The following is a 23594-nucleotide window of genomic DNA, read 5'->3' on the forward strand; positions in this document are numbered from 1 at the left end:
TGCTTTGGTGGTCCAGAAGCACACAAGCCTCCTTTCAAGAGTAAAGAACAGGGCCCATCAATGGGCAATCCACTGAACACTAAAAATCAACTTTTAAAAGTCTCCAGAATGGCACTGTAAGAAGTGAATCATAACACCACTCACTCCTCACCTATTTTAGATAACCTGATCTCGACAGCCAGTCTGGAAAAGAAACCTGGTTACAAGACATCTTTCCTTTTTCCTTTTCCTAATTCTCTGCATAGCTCTGGTAACAGCAGTTTATTGGCAAATTCATGTCAGTGTAAGCTTGGCCACTGCATTGATAATACTGTTTAATGCATCTTCTGTATTTCTTAGATGGTCTAGTAATAAAAGTAATCACTTATCAGCAGTATTAAAAAAGCAATATGAATTCACAGATGGCCAAAATCCTGCCAGACATAGGCAGCCAGGCATGCTCTGTATCCATTGTTGCTCTAATTTCAAATTAGGTGAAATGAAGAAAAGGTGAAACAGACACAGAACATTTGGTCTGCATATCTGAAGAAAATAAGGGTTTCTGTGTAATAACCTTATGGTCCTCATACTTGCAGCATTTGGATTGAGGTGGCCACAAGGTGTGATTCAATTTGGTTTTTAATTCTGTTTGCTATACTGTAAATGCAGGCACTGCTACGGGTCTCTATAAAAATCAAAGGCTGGCGTGGGTAGGCAGACATGGGTAAAACATTCCCCTGGGATCTATAAATGTGGGGGCTGGATTCAAGAAGTACTAAACAAGAAAACCATCAAAAAGAAGTGAGGGGGTGGGAAGAGAGAGAAAAAAAAAAATCCCTTAAAATGACATAAATATTTAAGAGTAGGCAGCTTGTAACTTCTATTAAGTTTCACTGAAATTGAGGGTCAAAAATCTTGGCGGTGGAGAGCCCAACTGGACCCACATTCATTCAGCTCTGAAAAGATGGGTTCAGCTGTGGGCTATCAGCTTCCTTCCAAGCTTGCTACCTGACCCAGTGATAAAAGCAAGCAAAACTGAGCAGAGGAGGAATTTTTTTTAATAACTTCATCTATTCAAGTATTCCAAGATTTTGAAGATATGCCAGGCAGAAGAGAGGGCTTGAAAAGAGTCCCATGAATTGCAAATACCATGGCCGACTTCAAAGTTGTGGCTGAAATCAGAGCAGACAGGAGAGGACTCAGTAGGTTTTTCCCATTAGCATCATTTGTCTGAGAAGAGCCAAAAGAGCAATAAATCCTTCTGAGCTGGGAATTAACCCAAATGTTAAAGGATTTTCCCTTATGTTGAAGATCAATAAGCATATTATCTTTAGCAGTAGGATGCTTTATGTGTAGGCCACACCAGATAGGGTGTAAATCCAGCACTCAGGCTGTAAATTGCCTCGAATTGATCACTCTGGGAAATCAAACTACAGAGCCAGGTATGGACCAGAGGTGACAGAGTCCTCACCTTTACTGTCACTCTGTGTAGAGAGTACAGCTCAACAGCAAATCCCACAAAGTCTCTGCTCTGAAATAATTCATGAGCAGTATCAGAAAAGAGGTTTAGCTTGTGCTTCTAGTCCATTGTGGAGTTATTCTAGCTCTTTTATTTAATATAAAAATTTAGAATTAAATTTTAAAAACCAACCAGAGGTAGGTTACACCTTTGTAGCCTTTGAGTTCAGAATAAGTCACCTCCAGGTGGATTTTATCTCCAGAGGAAGAGACATCTGCCAAAGGGCACTATCATAACAAAACGGGCATGAAGATCAACTGTTGCAACTCTATTTACATTTAAAGAGTTGCGTTAAGGAGGTGTCAACAGCATCATCTAATTCCTGCCTGACTGACTGCCCTTACAGCTGGTAACTGAGGTCAACCACAGTTTAAAACTTGATGCCAGGATGCAGAAAGCTGAAGGAAACTGCTCACTGTTGTTTAAACTGAGACAGAGCAGTTGTACAATGCACAGATGCAAACTAGAAAATTCCTGAGGCAGCGTGTGAAATCCTAGCATGCTGCTACCTCTGAAACACCTAAGCATCAAAGACTGAATTCAACTGGCAGAGCCTATTGAGGAAGCAGTTATAAATAGCACAAGAAAATTATTCTGGAAGACCAGTCCTTCTGATATGCAAGCTAGTTGGCCAAAAATACTACCATGGAAGGGAAGGCCAAAAGGGCTGATGGACAATTGATCACTCCAAATCATAGAGCTCTGTCATTCTAGTTCTCCCTTGAAGATATATAAAACTGCCATTTCTAGTACATCCAGCTCCACAGTGCTATTCCTAAGCCTGACATTCTCAGCAGAAATTGCTGCTACTCAAGACAGATGAATTACTGAGAGGAAAACTACCTACCTTACAGGAAGACTTCATGAAAACTGTTAACTATGAATCCTGCTGATTTGTTGAGCTATGCTGTTTTCATCAGCTAATCAAATTGAGCAAAGTCTTCTGTATTAGAATAAGCCAAATCATTACAGTCGTATTTCAAATGCACACAATGTGTTTATACCTCTCATGAGACATGCTGCCCACTCCATTAAAACTAACAACCTTTGTAGTTATGCATGCTAAAGTATCAGTAATCAAATCTCATGCTTCATGGTGTAAATGATCACTAGAAGTGTCAGGAAGAAATTATTTCCTAAGAGATGGCACAGCAAGATATGTTTGTTGCCTTTGAATCATCACACGTTGTCAGTAACAGCATATTCATGTATTAGATCATCGATCCAACAATTTGTTGTAGCAAATTCTATCTTCTGATGTTCAGCAAATCAGCCACTCCAAGACCAGCAAAACATAAATCTGCTTTCACTACAAAGTAACCAGCACTAAATGTAGAGATGGTGGGGACTGCAAGGCTACATTCTGTGCAGTTTTTAAGTACTTCTAGAACTAGCCAAATCAAATCTCGAGTTTTCAGGCATCAAGATTTGGCTCTGAAATTTTCTACTTGATGCCAATCTCTCTCAGTATACTATTAACTTTTTGTGACAATCTCTATGGCTGAATTAATTTCCCTTTGTCCCCTGTTTTTCTGCTGATTCCTAGGGAAATTAAATGTAGTAGAACTGTCACTCCTATAACAGACTAACACCATATAACAGCTGGAAGTAGGCAGGATTGACCCAATGGTGTATTCCTTCACACTTCACATTAGCCTCATTTGCCACTGATAGTAACTACAGGAGTCAAGAGATAATCTGTAGCTGATGGGATCCTTCCCAACAGATGAAGATATCAATAACAAAGATGCATGATTTTGTTGCAGTAATACAGATGTTACTGTTGTAAGTCTGGTATTTTAAATTCATCAATGAGTGTTTCTAGAAAATAACCAGAACATTTGTTCTTTGGTAAATTTACTCCAGAAGTTTAGAAATTACCCTTACAAAACTGTCAGATTTCTTAAATTTAACATAGATTGTTAATTCCTGGAAGTGCCTTCAGAAGCAGTGTTTTATTATCATCCTGGCACTTCTCGCTCTCACTGGCTGCTTTTCAAAACCACCTTGGCACCAGAGCTCTGGCCTAGCTCTAGCTTCACATCACCTGGCATCAGTAGCTTGGAAACAGTCCTTTGAGATAAATTACTATGGCACCAAATAGTGGCATAAAACTGGACAATAAAATGTTCTCCTTTCAATAAATAACTCTGATGCTGGGAAGCTTTGCTGTCCTCTCGTGCCAGCTCCCCAGAAGCTGTCCACGCTCAGCCTACTCATGGCAGGCACCCTTGCAGAGCCTGAAAACACAACTGCCCTCCGAGAAAAGGTGCTCGAGCATTACTGTAGCAGTGTAGGCCCCATGTGGCTCTTCCTCTCTAACAAAATTACATGAAGTAGAAAGTACCTATGGCCTGGTTTTTAGAAGATCCATGAAAAGGCTTCCAGTCCAGCATTTCCCTTCCAGCTCACTGCCAGCAGGCAGTTCTCTGCCAGAACATTGCACCCACCTCTACACCTAGCACTTGGCTGATGTCCCCCCCATCCCCTGCACCAAGGGGAAGTCCTCTTAACCTTTCCAGTTTCCTACCCTATTTTGAGTTGTGGGCAAGAAGCTGCCTGCTCATGTGTGCTGGGCGGTCTTGTCTGCAATTTTACATTCTTTGGCACAACTAAGAAAAGAAAAGCCACAGGTTTGGTAACATAAGGAAATGAACAGACACAACCCAGGCTATAGTTCACGAAGACAAAGAGCCCAGACATGAGAGGGTTTGTCTCTGCTGAACCGCCACTACTGTCAGTCTTTAGCAGCATTTCTCTGGGCTAGCTGGAAGGGCTCTGCCTGGAGCCCGGTGTGCAGCCTGCACACCCACCCACGCTGGCGTATGGTCCGTACAGCTGCTGCTGGCTACCAGGGCCAGTGTCTGGCGAGGATTATCTGTAACTGCAAAGCCTTTCTGTCAGCCCACCCACGCTGGCCAGAGCTGGCAATTACCTTGTTTATACAAAATACCTTTTGATTAATGGTTAGAGAAATAAAAGCTGCAGCATATGTTGCTCTCCATATAAAATCATAAGTCTGTCAGGCTTACAGTGCATCTGGCCAGAAAGGGGGGGACAAAGATTTATTCTTCCTGCTATACCCTGTACCCCCCGCGTTTAAGTCTGAGCTCCCTCCATCATTTCATATTCTCGACTAGTTCAGCAAAGAAATCTAGGCATGGCCTCTGCAGCAAACCCCACCAGGCATCAGAAAACGTGAGGAAGATGGGATGTGTTCATGCTGACAGACCAAGTGGTAAATCTTCAGTGGAGAAGCACAGCTGGGACACCTGCTGGCTGTGGCTGATGAGGATTCCTGGACAGGCATTTTTTCACTCACTCCTAGGGAAACTGAGGAAGCGGTTTCCTTGCTTGTTTATGAAATTCCTGCTTTATGTATGGGACTCTGAACACTTGGTGCACACAGGCATTGAAAGGCATTGCTGCCATCTCGGCTTCATGGGGTTCTGTCATGCCAGCTGTACTGGCAGCCAAAATCACACACCAACACCTGGTGTTCACACATGCTGACCTGGCAGCTCTGGCTGCCTGGAGAACACTGACAGCAGCCTTCATCTCCTGGGGTGAGGTGTGTCCTGAGGGAAAGCTCTCTGTGGTGCTACCACTGCTGAACCCACACCTCAGAAGGGGACCTGGCACTGCCCACTCATTCAAACAGTCTTGGCTATCTTATTTTCAAGCCCCCTTTGAAGGAGTCTTGGGTTAATAGTTCCAAGAGTACATCCAAATTAATATTTTTTAATTGTATCTGATTAGTTGTGAGGTACAGACAGCAGTGCTGGACATGTGATACCACAACAAACCAAGACTTATCCTAGAATCTGGTGGAGAGGGCCAAGTCACAGATCCCAGCCCATCTATGTAAATCCAGCAAGATGATTTTTTTGTGCTCCCTTCCTACAAGAGAAGGGAGAAGCAGCACTCTCGGAGGCAAAGCCAGTTACCACACCAACCCTAACAAACAAACCAGCTTGAGGAAGAAATAGGGTCAGCTGCATGGGACAGTGCCAGATCTGGGGAGAGATGACCACAAGTCTTCTTTTCCCAGGTCAGACAGCTGTGACAAAAACGAAAGGCTCAGTGCAGGGAAGAGTGCAGGACCCAGGAGAGAAAGCTCAGTGCTTTGTCATTATTCACTTTTTTTTTCATGCTCCTCTTTGCTGGGAATAGACTGTAATAACAATTTCTATGGCATCCTCAGAAGATGGGGATACTGAAGTATTCCTCTCTGAAAAGAATCTTGCATGCCCAAAAAATTCTGTTTCCCACCTCCCCTACACTCTATCCCCAAATAAATCAAGGGGACCTAATAAAAGGTATTATCTCTCTCTGCAAATTTTATCTCAGTTATAAATAAGACATTGGGCCAGATTCTCAGCTGGCATATATTTTGGGTCACTGAATCGAAGCTCAGGAGAATTGCACTGATCTGGCCTTTTGTCTGTAATGCAGATTAATAGAGGGATGGGGCTCTAAAACAGTATCTGCAGCCAGGCCACAGGCACTTCTTGCCAGTTCCTTGTGCCGGGGGCCATAGATCACAGAAAGCTACAATGCAGATCAGAACAAAGTGCAAATGTATGGACACCCCAAGCATGTTAATTTTTGAGCAAATCCTTACAGTGAATAGAAGAAGCCCAAAAAGGAAAAAAAGAAAGAGTACAATCTATTGACATTAACAATTCAAACACACAACAAAGAAAGGATCAGAATGATTCTGTCCATACCCAAATGGAACACAACATTTATCAGCAAACCCCTGGAAATGCTGTTTCAAGTCTCCACACGGCTGCATTTCTGCACGGAACAAGTCCTGCTGAACTTCTCAGCCTGGCAGAGCAGAAAAGCCAGCAAAAACAACAGGACATGTGAAACAAAACAACAAATGAATACATACTCAAGCTGTATTGTAGAGAGAAAGAATCAAAGTCCCAAAGCAAATCCTAAGGTGCTCCAGGGCACAGGAATGCTCTGCCAGGGCCCATTAATGCTGTGCAATTGTAACCCAGCACCCACAGAAAGAACTATGGTTTTCTACAAAGCAACATGAAAACACATCTAAGCTCAGCAAACCACCAAAAGGTAAATCAGAGTAGCTATTAGAACTCAATTATTTCAAAAATGGGATGTAACATGAAGAAAAGAAAGCATCCCAACATTCTGGAATGGTCAATCTGGAAAAACTCATGGATAGTCCTTGATTCAGAGCCACTATTATTACCATAACTGCACAACTCAGACCTATGCTTTTGTATGGGAAGGGAAATATCCCACCACAGGAAATCTCCTGGGTGCTGTGTGCCTTGTTGGCAGTGAGACCACAGTGGGAGAGACCAGAAGAACAAAGCTAAAAGCAGCTATGGTGAAACTGAAGGACTCCTCGGCAGAAACGACAGCCTCTTGTCACTTGGGACAGGGGAACACAACAGGCTAGTTCTTTCCAACTGAAGCCTTTCCCCAGGTTTTTTCTATCATCATCCCTTCCATGCGGCAGCCTTGCATCTTGTGGTTGCACCTCTAATTCTTCCCTCAGCCAGTGATTAAAAGGTGGCCTTGAACAGCGATGTTTGTGCAAAGCCTTTGAATGTCTTGGAATCTGGGATCTTTGGAGCAGATCCTTTGGCAAGGTCTGTGAGAGAGGTAAAGATAGCTGTCAAAAAGGGAGCCAGTGAATTTCTGTTCATAGCAAACTGTCCTGTGTGGGCTCAATTCACATCAGAGTTTGTCAGGGACAGTTCATTACTCTCAACCGGGCTAGGGGCCTGCCAAACATCTGAGGAGCTGCTGGCCCTTATTAAGGCCATTAAAAACAAAAAGCAGTAATAAATACTGGTTTTATGCCTCCAGAAAGCCCAAAGGTTAAATGAACTGGGAATCTTCCTGTCTGACTAGAGTTCCTCCTGATCACAACAGCCTCTGGCATTTTCTAGGGCACACTGCCATTAGCAGTGATCAGGTTGCTCAGTTTTTCCTATGAGATGTTATGATTGCTAAATAGTAGGTAAGTAATGGGAAAAAAGATAAGAACTTTGGAAGGTATTTATTAACAAAACCCAAACAAACAACAAAATCAAACCAAATAGCTGGGTGATTGTCTTTAAAAATTGTGTGTTAATCTTAAGCACTTTAAACCCATTTTAGAAAATTGAAATAACATTGGACTAATCTTTGACTGCTACATGGTAGCAATAGCAAACACTTTTTAATACCGGAGAAGTCCACCAACTCTGAACAAATACTCCATTATCCAGATGTTGTTCAACATCTTTCCTCTTAGCAATCAAACCTGCACCACCTGACTTTAAGTGGAACTAAACTTTCTCTCAAGTCATAAGATGATCTTTGAGCTAGAGTTCAATAAAGATTTACTGTATTTTCAGACTGCTTTTGGTCAGCACTGGAGAAGACAGAGGAGAGAGACTTGCTCATCCATCATGTCATTCCAGCATGGCTGGTAGGAGACAGCTGCAGCTTTATCAGTCAGGGAGTGCTGAGCTCCAGTGCTAGGGAATGGACTTGCTTGGTCTGCCAGTGAGCCTTGAGACAGCTTTTCCTGTGGCTCCAGTTGATAAAAATGTTGGAGTTTTTCTAAAAGCAGCTCAGGAGGCAAACAGGCCAAACTACAAAGTCATGTAGCACTTGCAGGAAAGGGCATACCTGAGAAAGGGACCAGAAATATCCACTTTAGTCCAGGGTGGTACATTAAAAAATAGATAAATGCATGTGAAGGAGGGGGAGGACTGAGAGGCTCATATGCCACCCTTAACTCTCACTGTATGGGCCCATAGGCATGGTCCAGAGCCCACCAAGTAGGACTCTGCTCCAGACACTGCTCAGTGCATTGGTTTGAAGTATGTTGGTGTATACTGTGATTCTGGTGCATATAGTTTGTTTCTTTTTTTTTAAGTAAAGAAAAGAAGTTAAAAAAAAAACAGCAGTAAGACATAAGCACTGCCAGTCTTTCCACAATAGATGTGCATCACATAACAGAGCTCACACCTTTTATTCTGGCTGAGCTTTGGTCAGCACTCCCCTATGAAAGCAGTCATTTTGCATAGCAGTTAATCTCAATCACACTCATGGTTGCTTAGATATTTTCAAATCTGATTTAGAAAGGAATAAAATCCAACTACAGATCTCCCATGGGTAAAGAAATATGTTAGGCAATCTTTTACACATTGTTTTACAAGCCGGTTTGCTAGTCTGAATTAAAATGAAAAAAAAAGGTGGGGGGGGAGGGGAGGGAATTTTTCACCTCAGAAATGTGTTCTTGTTGTGGAGCTATCTATGAGGTACACTTTGATCCCAAAGTTTCCTAGTCTCAGAGTTACCAATCTGGTTTTTTAGCAAGGGATACAAATCACAGCAGAAGTGCAGCTCTGTGCCAAAAGAACTTCCCATCTAAGAAACACATACACAACCCAAACTGCTTGTTTCTGGCAGCACGGATTTTGTGACCCTGTCCAGAGAAAGGCAACAAAGCTGGTGAAGGATGTGGAGCACAAGTCCTGTGAGGAGCAACTGAGGGAGTTTGGGTTCCTTAGCCTGGAGGAGGCTCAGGGATGACCCTACCACTCTCTACAAACTCCCTGGAAGGAAGTTGTAGCCAGATGGACTCTTCTCCCAAGCCAACAGTGACAGAACATAGGCTTCAGCTGTGGGAAGTTTAGTCTGGACATTAGGAAGAAATTCTTCACAGAAAAGGTGGTTAGACAGTGGAATGGGCTGCCTGGGAAGGTGGTCAAGTCACTGTCTCTGGAAGTGTTTAAGAAAGACTGGATGAAGCACTCAGTGCCACGGTGTAGTTGTCACAATGGTGTTTGGTCATAGGTTGGATTCAATCTCAAATATTTTTTTTTCCAACCGAATAGATTCTGTAACTCTGTGCCGGGTAGAGAGTTTGCTGATGTCCCCCAATTTTCCCAGACATTTATACTTCCTGGGCAAACACTTAGAATACTTGAACACTTCAGTGTGTCTGAGCTCACTGTGGCACTCAGCCCCATGCAGCTGGGCTCACGTGCTGCCTGTGTGAGTGCCCCATCTCCCTGCAGACCTTACCCCACAGCCACGGCCATCTCAGATGCACCTTTAAAAACACAACTGCACAGTCCAAAATAGCCTCATTTCAAGCTTTGTTAGATTCCCAAACTGCATATTCCAGTCCAAAATCTTATCCAAGGTACATTTGTACCATTTTTCTTCAGCTGTCTGAAGGGATTTGCCAAATGTATACTGAAATTTCTTGGTCTTATAAGAGAATCAAGTATATGTCACACTTAGAGATCAAGATATTTAAATCAGATTTAGTGAGCTTAAATTTGACATAATTGCCTTTCTTTCTTTCTTTCTTTTTCATATAGTATGATCATTGGCATCTGTCTTAGCTTTTAATCTGTTTAAAACTTTATTGGCATAGTCATATGAGGTAAGTAAATATTTTTTTCATGAGCCTATAAAACATTATTAGTTTATTTTTTCATCATGTCAGGTTGGATAAGTGTCTCACGGTGCCTGTACATCTTCATGAGGATTTTATTATTTATTTTGATTTAGACTAAACTAAAAGGAAGACCTGTGCCAAAGCCCTGAGCTTTTTTGACAGTCTTTAAAATATACAGCAATAAAATTGAATTAACAGGCTCCCTCAGTGATTTCCAGATGGAAATACACTGGAAAGAATGGAGAAACCTCAAAAGCTTTAGCCCCCTTTGTTCTGCCAGTTCCCCAGCGCTTGCAGCCCACAAATCCTTTGCATCTCTCCATTCCAATGTACAAGGGACAGAGGGCAGTGGCAATGGGGAAAGTAAGAATGGGATTCAGTCATCAAAATAATAACCTTGCCCATTCTCAAATGAGCTTTGCAGGCTGGTGCTGGGCTTTGCAATTTCTGAGAAGCAATAGCTCCAGGAGAGATGATTTAGCATTTTATCCACACAGAGAATTAATACAGATTATTATCTTCAGTAATGCATCAATTGTGTTGTAATTCATTCTCTAGTTTACCTATACAGAGTTAATGTCTCTGTGTAAACTACCTTGATGTGATTTAAGAACACCACAAAGTACACAGTTTATCCCAGATCTGAGGGGAGAAGAGCCTACATAGCTTTGTTTTCCAGCTGATGAATCCTGAGTGCTCCAGAGTAGACAGTTCTTATTCAGGACACTTTACTGTATATCTCATCTTTTGTCCAGTTTAAATAACCTATACAAACTGGTCAAAACATATAAATTGCTTTATTTGAATGTATTAATTGCCAAAAGGACCAACAACAAGGGAAGATGTTGTCCTGCATAGAAACATCTTCATGACTTTGCCTTTGTACACCCAGCCAATGTCCCAATCATCCAAAGAAGGATGATGTAACCTGCACAACAAACTCAGAGGAGTGCAGTGTTATATCCACATTGAGCAAACCCGATCTGAGACCTTAAAATGCATTGCTCCTGCAATCTTTGCTCACCAGCTCTTTTTAGGAATATGGCAAGGTTCAGTTGCAAGAAGTGAAAAATTGATTTTTGTTCTTGAAAGAAACTCTTGTACCTATGAAAGAGGAACTAACCTTGCTAGCCACCTGTGGATGGCACCACTAGAGATGCAGAGTAGCCTTTTGGACTGATTGTGATGAGTGGGCCATTACAATTAGTGTGTCTTCAAAAACAAGGTTAATTGTAGGGGCTTGGTAATTGCAGGACTGAGCCCACGGTCCTACAAATAAATGGGGCAGAGACAGAGAATAAGCAAATTAAGCAAAGAGAGTTAAACACTTTTTCTGAAGTAATTTTTCTATTTCCCCCAGATGATTTCACCTTTTTCATCCATGGCAAACACAATCTTTTTGGATATGAGTTTTTGGGTATGAGACGCATCCAGCCCACTTCCACACCTGCCCCTCCCTGTCCTCCAGCTTTCTTCAGAGAACACACCGGGAAATGCTCTTTCACAGGAATTACAGTCTCTTCAGTGCAAAGAGAAGAATCCAGAAAGGAAATAAGGGTTCTACCTGCTTACCCCAGCAGATCCTGAAGCAATGAAGTTAAGCCATACACATCAATGATGTGTAGGTAAACAGCTAAACAGGTAAAGCAAGTCAATAGAATCCAAATCACTCCTGCTACAATTGCTGTAGAAGTACAGAAAAACTGCTCTGGACACTGTCATTATTTAACTAAGGAGATCTAATTAACTCTGCCCCAGCAGAGAGGATCCTTGCCCATGCACTTGTCCCTTTTTCCCTCTTGCCCCTGGGCCATGTGCAGAGCACCTGGAGGGGCTGGGCCACCACCGATCTGCAGAACAGAGGTGCAGATCCCACAGCTGAGGGATCTTGAGGGCTGGGGAGGCCTGGGAGGTGTGGGACACTCGCTCAAGGCTTCCTTTCGTGGGGTGAAATAAGGAGACCACTGGGCTACCCTACATTGTATCGGTGCCAGATGGTGGCGGAGCTAGGAGCTGTAACGAGCTCTCTGTGGTTTTCCTTCTCCCTGTATTTCCCCTCCTTTCTCCATGGCATGTCAAAAGTGAAAGTCATCAAATGCACAAGCCACCAATCCAGTTGGAAAAACGCTGGTATGAAACTTCAGTAAATATAACTCAGTTGTACCAATAAAATTGAAAACAGAGAAGTGACATAAAAAGAATGTACATTATTTTAAATTGCAATTTTTATATGTTCACTTTTATTGCCTCACTCTTTAAAATAAATCCAGGACCTGATTTACTTTAATAAAAGTTTAATTTCACATCTTGGTTTCAGTTCTGTACTCTTAATTTATTCTATGGCCAGCCTTCTGACAGGAAAAGAGTGAGAGCAGCTGGAGAGTTTTACAGTCAGGTTATACTCAAGCCACTGTATTGCAGTGGTTAAAAGCAAATTCAATTTTAGCTTCCACTATAGAGGACTTATTTTGTCTTTCATTTTTTCATATGTATTGTTTTGGAAAAATGGCAAATGGAAACTGAGCCATTTTTCATACCTGAAACTGTCAAACAAATGCATCAACATCTCACAGTCACATTTCAGAGTCAACAGCAGCAGCAGAGAAGAGGCCAAACCCAGAGTACATAATACACAAGCGGCCCTCAGCAGCCCCAGAGAAGCCTCCTGGTTTCAGAAGCCTCAACATACCAAGCAAAATTTGAATTATGCTTCTTTTAACTAAAATTGCCAAGTGATTTGAGAGCACAAAGGCAAATATCGATTACTCGAGTCGCTCCCCAGCTGAGCAGTTGCTGACCTCAAGCCCACTGAACACACCTTAGCGAAGCCTTAGCGAGGGCACAACATGACTTGCTGAATGGTATCAGAAGTAACTAATACAATTGCACGGAAGTGGAATTGCCTCTTTAAGCCATTGGAGACTCACATTTAAGCGCTGCCTCAAGACGTGAAACAAGCCAAGGCCAAGCGACGCCCCGGACGCGCCCTGGGGCGGGCTGGGCTGCGCTCAGCCCCGGGCTCCCCGTTCTCCCGGGAGCGCCCGGCTCTCCCAGCCCTGAAACAGGGAATCCCTCCCTCAGGGACTGCCTCATGCTGCTTCACCAGGGCCCAGGGAAGGGAGCCCTCACCGCTCTGCCATCACCTCCGGGCCTCCTGGACCGCAGGGCTTCCTCAAGGCACCTTGCCCAGCCACGGGCGGCTCCACCGCCGACCTCCATCCCGACCCGCACTAGCCACCGGCTCCAAGCCCCCGTGTTACTGACAACACGCAGCCATGGAGGCCAAACAATCACCAGCACCCTCATGAGCGTGTGCTCTTACCTGGCGGCTGTTATGGAGCAGTGCTGGCCGGCCCGGTCCGCTGAGGCCGCAGCGCTGCCCTGAGGCGAGCCCGGCCCCGCCGCCGCCCCTCACGCGGCCCCGAGCGGGCACAGCGCAGGAGCCGCCACCGGCCCGGGCCTGGCACACAGCACAGGAACCGCCACCAGCCCGGGCCTGGCACACAGCGCAGGAACCGCCACCGGCCCGGGCCTGGCACACAGCGCAGGAACCGCCACCTGCCCGGGACACAGTGCAGGAGCCGCCACCGGCCCGGGCCTGGCACACAGCGCAGGAACCGCCACCAGCCCGGGCCTGGCACACAGCACAGGAACCGCCACCGGCCCGGGCCTGGCACACAGCGCAGGAACCGCCACCGGCCTGGCACACAGCGCAGGAACCGCCACCGGCCCGGGCCTGGCACACAGCGCAGGAACCGCCACCGGTCCAGGACACAGCTGAGGCCCGCTGCTCTTTAGGGATGGGACACGTCGTGGGAAAGGCCCAACAGCCTTCGAGACTGCAGCGATTTCTGACCTCCTTCTCGTTTGTTTAACCTGCCCCTCGGCGGAGGAAGAGCTGTCCCGCAGGGGCTGCCGGCCCGGACACGGGGTGCACGTGGGCACGCATGGCCAAGGCCGGTGAGATTTGCTCGGGCAGGGCTGGAAGTCATGTGAAGGACAAAGCTGCCTCTCTCAGGACTAGAATACACACAGCTAGGGCGAGAAAAGTATGTTTGAAATAAAATGGCAGCAGCTTGCAGATGCAGAAAATGAAAACAGCCCTTGTGAGGCAGCTAAATATTCCGTGTGTCAAACACCCGCACAGCCCCAACTGGCAGGAAATCAGCAAACCTCTGCTGTCTCTCTGCTTCCCACCTTCCTGGGAAGTCGGCACACACAAGCATCCTGTTTCTGAAGAGTTTATGTGCAAGCCGTGAGCAAATCCCCTCCTTCAGACTCACAGTGGAAGTACAGCATCACGCTTACGACATGAGATGCCAAGACTGAACACGGAACATGAGGCTCTGCATGCAGGGGGAAAGAAGAGATGCAAACACAACTGCTCCTGGACACTGGTCCCTGTGCTCATAAACCTGCTCAGCTCCCTCTCAGGGAATCTGCGTTTAGCTCCAGTGCTGGGTACTTGTGCTCGGGCTGCTGATGGTCTGGCTCATTGCTACAGTGTCCCTGCAATTGCCAACTCATCACTAAGGTGGCATTCACAAGGTTCCCTTACCCCACCACTCGCAGCTGGTTTTAACTTTACTCTCACTGCTCTACAGCTGTAGCAGATCAGCCGTGGTTTTAAACAAAAGAAAACTAAAGTAACCCTATTGCTCTTCTTTCTTCATTTTTTGTTTTTTGGAAGGGAGAATCGGCCTGTGCTTCTGCAACAGGAACAAGGATAATTTTGGTTTTAGTAGTGTAAATCATGCAGTGACAGAGGTTAGGAGGAAGGACCAAAGCGCTGAAGCATGGCTGAGGAGGCAGCCCACAAAGGCTCAGCTGTAAACACCTACTCGAGCCCTGATATGCACAGGAGTCTTACACGAACTACTGAAAAGAACAGGAAATAACATTAAGTTTTATTCACGTGTGCAGAGCAGCACACAGGTCGACAAACGAAGAGATAGTGATTCCCTCTCATCAGCCTTAAAAAACTACTAAATTGTAACCAAGGCAGCAGGTTTGTTACCATATGAAATTTATCATTTCTCTATAGCAACCAGATCCCTTCTGCCTGGCTGTTGCTGCCAGATGTTAATTTCATTGTAATTTAGCCATACACACAAGACACTGGCTTGCACTGCCCTTGCTCTGTTTTCCTCGTTAGCAATTCTCTTTGCTTCCTGGTTGTGATTTCGTTTAGCAGTAAGTCATGCAACAGCCAGGTGAAGTTGTACAAAGAAGTTTTTATTAAGCGTGCTGGTGGGCTGTGCTGCCTGCTGAAGCTTTGCAGAGGGACAGCCTCTGTGTTCCAGGGTGTGATGCTAAACCTCTGCACTGCACAGGAGTAAGGACATTGTTGAGAGCCTTTCTCCACTGCCCCTTGGGCAGCTGTCACTCATCTCCTCTGTCTAAAACAGTAAAGCCGGCGCCCTCAGCCACGTGCTGGCTAAAAACAGGGATGTTCTCCACCCTTGTACAGCTACAGCGACATCCTCTAGCATCTCTTCTCTTTGGCCTTGTCTCTCCCCAATCCCTTTATACAACTTCTTTTTGTTCTCTGCAGACTGTTTTTAATGCTGTGCTTTAAAGGGATCTCAGCTCTCTAGGAGAAGGCTACCAATCACAATCCGTAACTTTGAGACACTTCCGCACCAATAAACTGAGCTCCTACACCATTTCAAGGAAGCCAGCAGCTTATTCTTCATCTTTCTGCGCTTAGAATGTGCTAACCTGTACACCTGAACACAATTGAGAATTTAGGCATAACACAGTGACAAGCCTGAACAGAAAAAGACAAAATCTTTGGTTTTAATGAAAATCTTAATTACAAAACAAATTTTAAAAAACAAAAGAAACAAACAAAAAAAACCCCAAACCAAACCAAACCAAAAACAAAAAATCAAAAAACAAACTTGACTGAAAGAACAGCATTGCCCTGTACTTCTAGAAGCAACACTACTAAGAAGGTAAATTTGCCTTGTGGCTTACCCACTTATCAAAGTACGGCATTCAGCTCACCCACATCTTGCTTTCTAACATTAGCCAGATTTACTTTCCTTAATAACCAGCTTTTATGGCCTCATCTCTAGATGTATTTACCCAGCTGCTATGTATTTGCTAGGTGAGCATGTGTGTCACTTCATGTTTCAGAAGGGTTTTAAGCCTCGCCTCTGGGCAGTCAGGATTTCCTGCTCTGCGGCGGCAGGAACAGAGCGAGACAGGAAACGCTGCTGCTGCCACGGGCTGCAAGGGAGGGAGGAAGGTCAGCGGCTGGTTTGTACCTTCTCATTACTGCCACAGCCCCAGGACTGACTAGCCAAGAACTGACTTACCAAATTGCCCTTTCATGTTTTCAGTATTTGCCAACTTAATTTGAGCACATAGTATCGGTGATATCATTGTCTTTAAAACACTGAGTGCTGTGTTGCCGAGCCAGCACTGGCTGATGCAATGGCAGTGCCGGATCTCCACACGCTCGTGTCCTGTCACTCATGGGAACAGAGCCAAGCCTCTCCAGCAGCCTGAAATGGCAGCAGCTGTATCACGACCCTGTCTGGAGACCATCCATTTTATATTCTGCTATAGAGAAGCATTGTGAGAAGTCAGTCACACTCAGACAAGCGACATGATGTTGAACACAGAATTGGGACAATGATTTTACATTTTTCCTAAGTTAAAAATAGAGTTTTAAAGTACCATTTTTAAACAAAAACATTTTTCACTTAATTCCTAATTTGTTCTCAAGTTTAGAAGCATCAGCTCAAACTTTACATGATTAGATTCACATCACTGAATTTTGGCCATTGTCTTTTAGAACACACACAAATCCACTGCTGTGGTCAACACTTCTGTTTTATCCTGTAGAAGGCTGATATGATACTTTACAGTACTACAACAAATACATTATTATAAAAGCTGCTGTGGTCCCCATTTTGGGAGGAGCAATACTACTGCATTACTACTACCATGAAGGTGGGAACAGGCAGAGTCCTACTCAGATATGAATGTTATACTGGAAATTATGAACAGTCAATTGAAATTTAGTTTTATTCTGAATCAAAATGAAAGATTTATAAAGTTTCCCATAAAAAGATCAATGCTTTGTTTTTCCAAAGTGCAAAAACCACATTCATAAATGAAACATTTCATAGCATTTCAGTAAAGGTACATATTATTGTAATTTGTATTGTTAAGTAGTGCAAATAACAGTACAATTTAAAAGATCGTAGTCCCATTTTTGAAATGGAATCTTTAATTTCAAACTAACAGCAGTAGTATTTTTCAGAGACAGCACAGCAAACATCTTTGAATAGCATTTTTGACCACCTTTGCCCTTTGAGCAAAGCAGACCTTAAAGCTGACACTGAAAAAAGCAGCCACCTGCCAATTCTGGTCTCCACAGAGAGCCCGAGGAAATACATCAATTTATGTTAAAGGTAATGTGGAACTCAAAGTCAGTGTTGGGACTATAAAACCATAAACAGTGAGCCTGTAGTATTTACACAGCTGTGAGTTCAGATCCAACTTTTTATAAAATTTATGTATTTGAAACAAAGAGAACACTGATGGGGTCTGGCTGTCATCCCGAGACAAGTATATCATCATCTAAAATCTCCTTCAGATTGAGACTCACTGGATCCAAGCAAAAATACCGCATTTTAATGCTGTTAATAGAAGGAAAACAAATAAAATGCTTGATGATATAGTCTCCTTCCTGTGAGCAAGCACACACACAAAAAAGTTTGATCATACTGAGCAATTATCATACTTCTACATGATGAACCATGACATTAGTTGCCTTCTGCATACGATGAGTTTTGCAGGTTTTGTACAATGTGTTAAGCCTAAGTAACAGTGCTAACACAGAACAATGTAACATTTCTTAAAAGCAACGTGATTTCAACCAGTTTTGTTTAAAAGGCAAAAAGTCTTTTTAGCACTGATGCAGGTAACTGAGAAATACTGCTTCAGCTCACACATGATGCATTGCTGCACACAGAACTTTAACATATTCCAGGACCTGTAGCAAGGAGGTTTTACATTACATAAGCACAGGTAGGAAATTATATATCTACTGCAGCAGCTTAATAGAACAGGGCTTTGAAATATGGGGAAGCTAAGTAAGACAAGGTCTGCTTCTGTATTAGATTGAAAGAACTTTCAAATAGCAGCTGAACATAGTCCCCATCTTGCCCTCACCAAAGAGGTGAAATTCTGAACCAAATAGCCTGGTGTTGTTTTGCCCTTTTCCTTCCCTGAAATTCTCTCTTTCCTGTTGTGCTTTACATGGGACACAAAAGCAGAGCTCCTATTTGCATACATTTATAAATTCAGTCTCTTGTCTCCCAGTGAGTGCCAAAACTTTCCTAATAGTTTTCCTTAGGTAAGAGTTCATCACCAAATTAAAATTAAGCAATATGACAAGTTAGTAGAATATATTTGTTTAGTTTCATCACAAAAAACACATACTGGTTTAGGCTGATTTTCTTTTTATTAATAATATAAGGTTCTGTAATCTCTTAACATTACAACTGAAGCTTTACAGTTAATCTCACACTAAAATGACAAACACTGTTTGGCTTTATTTGCAGAAAATTAAATTACAACCTTGATAAACATACATTTCCAAGACTGAGAAGCAATTTGTGTTTTCTGGATTTCAGTGCTAATGTATCCCTGCCTTTGAAATTGGCTTCAGTTAATTAACATTGCTACGGAAGAACTATTTGGCCTGGCCTCTGTTCACAGCTGTAAGGCAACGATGACATCTCTAACATAACCACTATACTCTAAGTCAAATCAAGACATGCTTTTCTTTGACTGTAAGATTTGGATCCTGGATCAGCTTTTAACGGATTTGCTTCTTTTCCCTCCAAACATTTATGAAGATCTCTCTAATGTAAACATATTTTACAGTCAAGCCACAGTCACTCTCTGCACCTTTCCTCCTCCAAAGAAGCTATGTAATTGAAAGTCATTACAGGATTAATTAAAACTGCTTGTAACTTATATATGGCCAAAATAGTCAAGCAAATGCAAAAGTTGTGTTATGCATCAGCACTTCTAATTTGCATGGATCAAACTCCATCTCTGAACAGGCTGCAGCTACAGGAAACAAAGTCTGTAGAAAGAAAGTAGAGCATACAGAAGGAGGAGTGGTGGAAGACTGTAGTAGGGGAAAGTAAGATTTCATTTAAATGGTGAATGATCTCTATCTAGGTCTTCTGAACTTGCATTACATTTTTTTCTATTTTCAATAGCAATGTGAAATTAAGGACAGGAATACACGTGTTTCAACTAAGCTCTGACCAGTTCATAAGACAGTATTTAGGAAGACAGCAATACTCACTACATTTGGAGTTAATCTTTTCCTCAGAGCTTTGGGACCCTTGCAGCCTGTTATTTCACCTTCCCACAGGACAACTGACATACAGTAAAAATCTTTACTGCATTTTAAATCACTTCAGAAGTCAGCAGCTATTTAAAGGCTAGAGTATAACAAGTTTTTACCTGTGTACTTTCAATACAAAAAAGGGTGAGGAAACCATAGTCAGAAAATTAAAAAATGGGAAGGGTGCGGTAGAGCTGTGTTGTACTTTAGTCAAAATCTTAAGAGATCAGCATTACTAAGCTATGACTATTTGTTCTACTCTGTGCTGTCATTCTGCAAAAAAAGCTTCACATGCTTTCCTTCAAAATTAATTCTTCACAGTTACACAAACTTTCATTGAGGCACAATAAACACCCTTCATATTTACCAGCTCCTAGAAAGGTCTCCACTGGGGAGAGACAAGTCACCAGCAAGACACCAGCCGTGGCCACGGAGTCACCAGTGTGCAGCTGAGGTGAGGGAGTCCCTGCAGCACCATGGGCAGATTCTCTCACCCAGACACCTCTGTACTTAAGGAACACTTGACCACAGTGCAAAGGCTCCGTTCCTACAACAGACTACACCTACTGTTTTGGTTACTGCTGAAATACGAACTCTGGGAACAAGAAAAAAATCACAATTTTTATACTGAAACGTTGTGAAATAAAGACCATTCAAAATAAATCCAGCTGCATTAAAAATAGCACATGAACATTCCGTCTTATGACCTGCAGAACATAAAAATGTTTTCTGTAATTACCTTGACAGCATGCAGTTTAAAGTCATGGTTTGAGTGTCCATGTTTTTCAATCATTTGAATTTGTAGCATTGAAATTAATCTTACAAGTTCAGAGTTGTCTGATATGCAGTATTTTTTCAAGCATTTTATACTCTTTTTGGAATATTACCAAAACTGAAAGCTAATTAGAGAGTATTCTAAAATAGTTTAAAAACAAAAATGCAATTTATCATTTTCTCCTCATTAAGGGCACTACCAATACAAAAGGTGTCCAAACTGACACTACAGAGCTGTGAAGCAGTTGACTAGAGACAGTGTCCTCAAAGGATAGTCTGTATTTTTTCTATCTTATGCATATACATTAATTATCAAAAAGTTGGATAATTTGCTTTAAGAAAGAACCCACCTTAAAAATGGATCATGAGTATTGACAAATATTTTGTTTATTTTACTGATTAAGATTCAAGTTTCAATGTAAAAATGCTTACTCTCATATGACACTGATCAAGAAAATATTTCATTTTCATAGAGTTCAATGGACAATTAAAATTGTGGCTACTTGTAAAGTAAATAAATGATTCATAAAGGCCATAGGAAACTGTACAAAACTTAAATGGGAAATCTCACTTCCAGGATGACAGTAGGTTGTCCATTTAAGTGTTTTATTAAACTGTTGTGACTGTTTCAAAAGACAGTGCTGGGCAGTTTCATTTGAATAACTGAAAAAGATATTTTGCATCTGCTCAAAACAAACACAAGGGAACAAAATCCATACACACTAGGACTGAAGTACAGATGAACACAAAATTTTGTTACAAACCTGTTTTCAACATACAGTGAGAAATGTCCATTGTACAAAACTTAGTGACTGACCTACAATTAATTTAAGATTATCCCAGCAATGCAAATACAACTCAGAACAGCTCAATTGTGTAAGATTTTTCAGTAGTACTACAGTGAGAGACTACTGAATTTTTAGTAGTTTGACTTACACTGTCTCTTTTGACAAAAGCCTGCATTTGTACTCTAAGTATTTGCTGGTTAAAGTCTGTTATTAATCCAGTACAGGGAGGTACTCCTTGGTGTTCTCTCATCTGTCTCTTAAGCAGCTTTCCTTCAGCAAGAGGCTGGGCTGTGCAGCTGCTTCTGTAGAAAACACTTGTCAGTCTTTGTCCTCCTTGCAGGGGATGCTTTAAGTAAGAAACATCTGGCAGCATCCAGCACTGAAAATACTGTCAGCTGTGCTGCCTAGCCCAACTTGGAAACCCAAATTTGCATTTCCTCATTGGTACTTTGTGCCCAGTAGTTGAAACATTGTTAAGTAAAAGTCCATAAACATTAACAGTGATGTTTACACTTTATTGGGGAAAGGGGGAAGGGAGTAGCAAAAATCAATGTAAGTTACTAGTTTTTAAAGTTTAGTCTATGTTATATTTGATTACTGGGATATCAATACAATGAAAGTGGAGGAATTTCAACAGTAAGTTTTAATTTTTAGTACATCATTTGTGCAGGGCTTTATAAAAGATTTTTGTTTCCAAAGATGTTATTTGGGTCCACATATTCTTTAACAGATCTCAGCATTCCCAAGCCAACATCAGAGATGCTCTCCTTCATCCAGCGCTTCCGCAATTTGCCTACTGGAAAAACAAAAACAAAGTGTTTCAATATATGGCAGGATTCTGGGAGCCAATCAATCTTGTGACCATGAATGAATAAACACTGTGTGATAAATGCTTTTATTCAAAAATGAGAAATGTTTTGCTTTATTTGATTTATTGAGCCCACCAGACTATCAAGCTCATTAAGCTCAGCATACTCCCAGAGGAAGACTGTGTTCCACACTGTCTACTTTCTTTAGAAACTATGAAATTTAGATGAAGCTTAGGCTGAAATCACATGTTCTATTAAGACAAGGAATCAGTAGTAAGTTTTAAAAAGCCACAAACTCATTTTTAAGGTGCAAACTGTAGAGGAGATTACTAGAAAGCAGAAACCCACACTTCTTGATTACTTGAAAGCAAAAACATAACTTAAACCATTAAACATAAGCTTAAACCAGTTTTGGTTTAAGTAGCAAAAAAAAAATGTTTCTATGAAGAAGGCTTAATATTTTATTTAAAAATCTCTGTGCTGCCTGGTTATTGCTCAATATCATTACACAAGAGCTTTGTTTCCCATGTAAAAATGGCTATTCACAACATATACCAAATACAAGCAAAGCTGAAACAATCTTTTAAGAACTCATTTCACTAAATTCTCACAACAGTCCTGTTAAATGGCCAAGTGTTCACATGCTAATTAACCAAATCATCAACTCTGATTAACAGATCATTCAAAACTGAGGACATTTTTTTCATTAAACACACTCTAGCATTAAACTTGCCAGCCTGAAACACAATCCATTTGTCAGTATGATAAGACATAGTAAAGGTTTGAGAGACAGAAGCTTTAAGAGTATCTGGGGCTAAATTCAAGCTATCTTTTGTGCCCTGTTTCAGGGTAACCATCAAACTGTCATCAGAATAATAAATTACAGGGACACCTCTGGAGAACAGAGTATATTTGTTTATACCTTAAGGAATACGAGCCAGTCACAATGCCAGCAGAAAAAGCAAATAATGTGAGACAGAATGAAATTTGCAGTTTGCTAGAAAACGACTATTAGCAGCATATGTGTCAAGATCAAAGATCACAACTGAAGGACAAAAGAATTTGTCATGTGGTAGGAACTCTGGCTGTATTTTGCAGCCCCAGCTCAAGAAAGACTCCCCATCTGTGAATATACTGTCACTACAATGTGACTGTCTGAGCACAGTGTCGTGGTTGAATTTTGTGTTAAAACTTTAATACTACAAAACAAAACACCTCAGTTGTGGATGTGGCTTGACCATCCCCTCAAGTCACTCACACTGGCTCTTACACAAGCAGCCTGAAGAACAGGCATTACTATTCTCAACTGTTATCTGTAATATAGTTTCAGTGAATGTGTTCTGTGGTTATGGATGTAATTGTCCTGAAAAGACTGCAAACAACTGCTCCAACAAGATGGAGCACATTAGAATCACAGCAGGATGCCCAACAGCTAGCATGCCTGCCTCTCTTCCACCTCCAGTAATAATGCAATTCCACAAGGAACTGAACTACTGTCTGAGCTGCACCAAACAGTCGTTGCATATTTAATGAAGTCGCTCACCAAGTGCTGGAAAACAGAAGGTGCTTGGAGTGCATCATTAGTTCTGTCAAAGTGATAATTTACACATCTATCTTGTCAAATTTTCTATGGTTTATACTTTTGCAATAATAAATCTAACATACATCTGATTAGTGAACTGAAAAGAAAAAAAGCTGTACTACAGTTACCAGCAGTCCTTCAGAAACATGCTCAACAAAAAGATTTTAACCCCTTCATAACAGCAAAGTTGATTCTCTGCTCCTACTGTTCATGTCAATAAAATATACATGCAGTTTTCAACTACAGTAATTTCACGACTATAAGGCGCACCCTTTTGACTAAAATTTTCCCCGGAACCCGGAAGTGCGCCTTATA

The 23594-nt window shown here is 42.2% G+C and overlaps 1 protein-coding gene across 1 annotated transcript in view; it reads right to left on the reverse strand.

Annotated features, from left to right (window-relative positions):
• Window positions 1-18407: 18407 nt before the first annotated feature.
• Window positions 18408-23594, reverse strand: part of AGPS (alkylglycerone phosphate synthase) — a 52715-nt gene continuing 47528 nt past the window's right edge. The window contains exon 20 of the mRNA XM_033064388.1: window positions 18408-21684. Coding sequence (XP_032920279.1) covers window positions 21563-21684 — 122 coding nt within the window. The 3' untranslated portion in view covers window positions 18408-21562. The remainder of the gene's footprint in view (window positions 21685-23594) is intronic.

The sequence above is a fragment of the Catharus ustulatus genome, chromosome 7, assembly GCF_009819885.2.
Source record: "Catharus ustulatus isolate bCatUst1 chromosome 7, bCatUst1.pri.v2, whole genome shotgun sequence".
Classification (NCBI taxonomy): domain Eukaryota; kingdom Metazoa; phylum Chordata; class Aves; order Passeriformes; family Turdidae; genus Catharus; species Catharus ustulatus.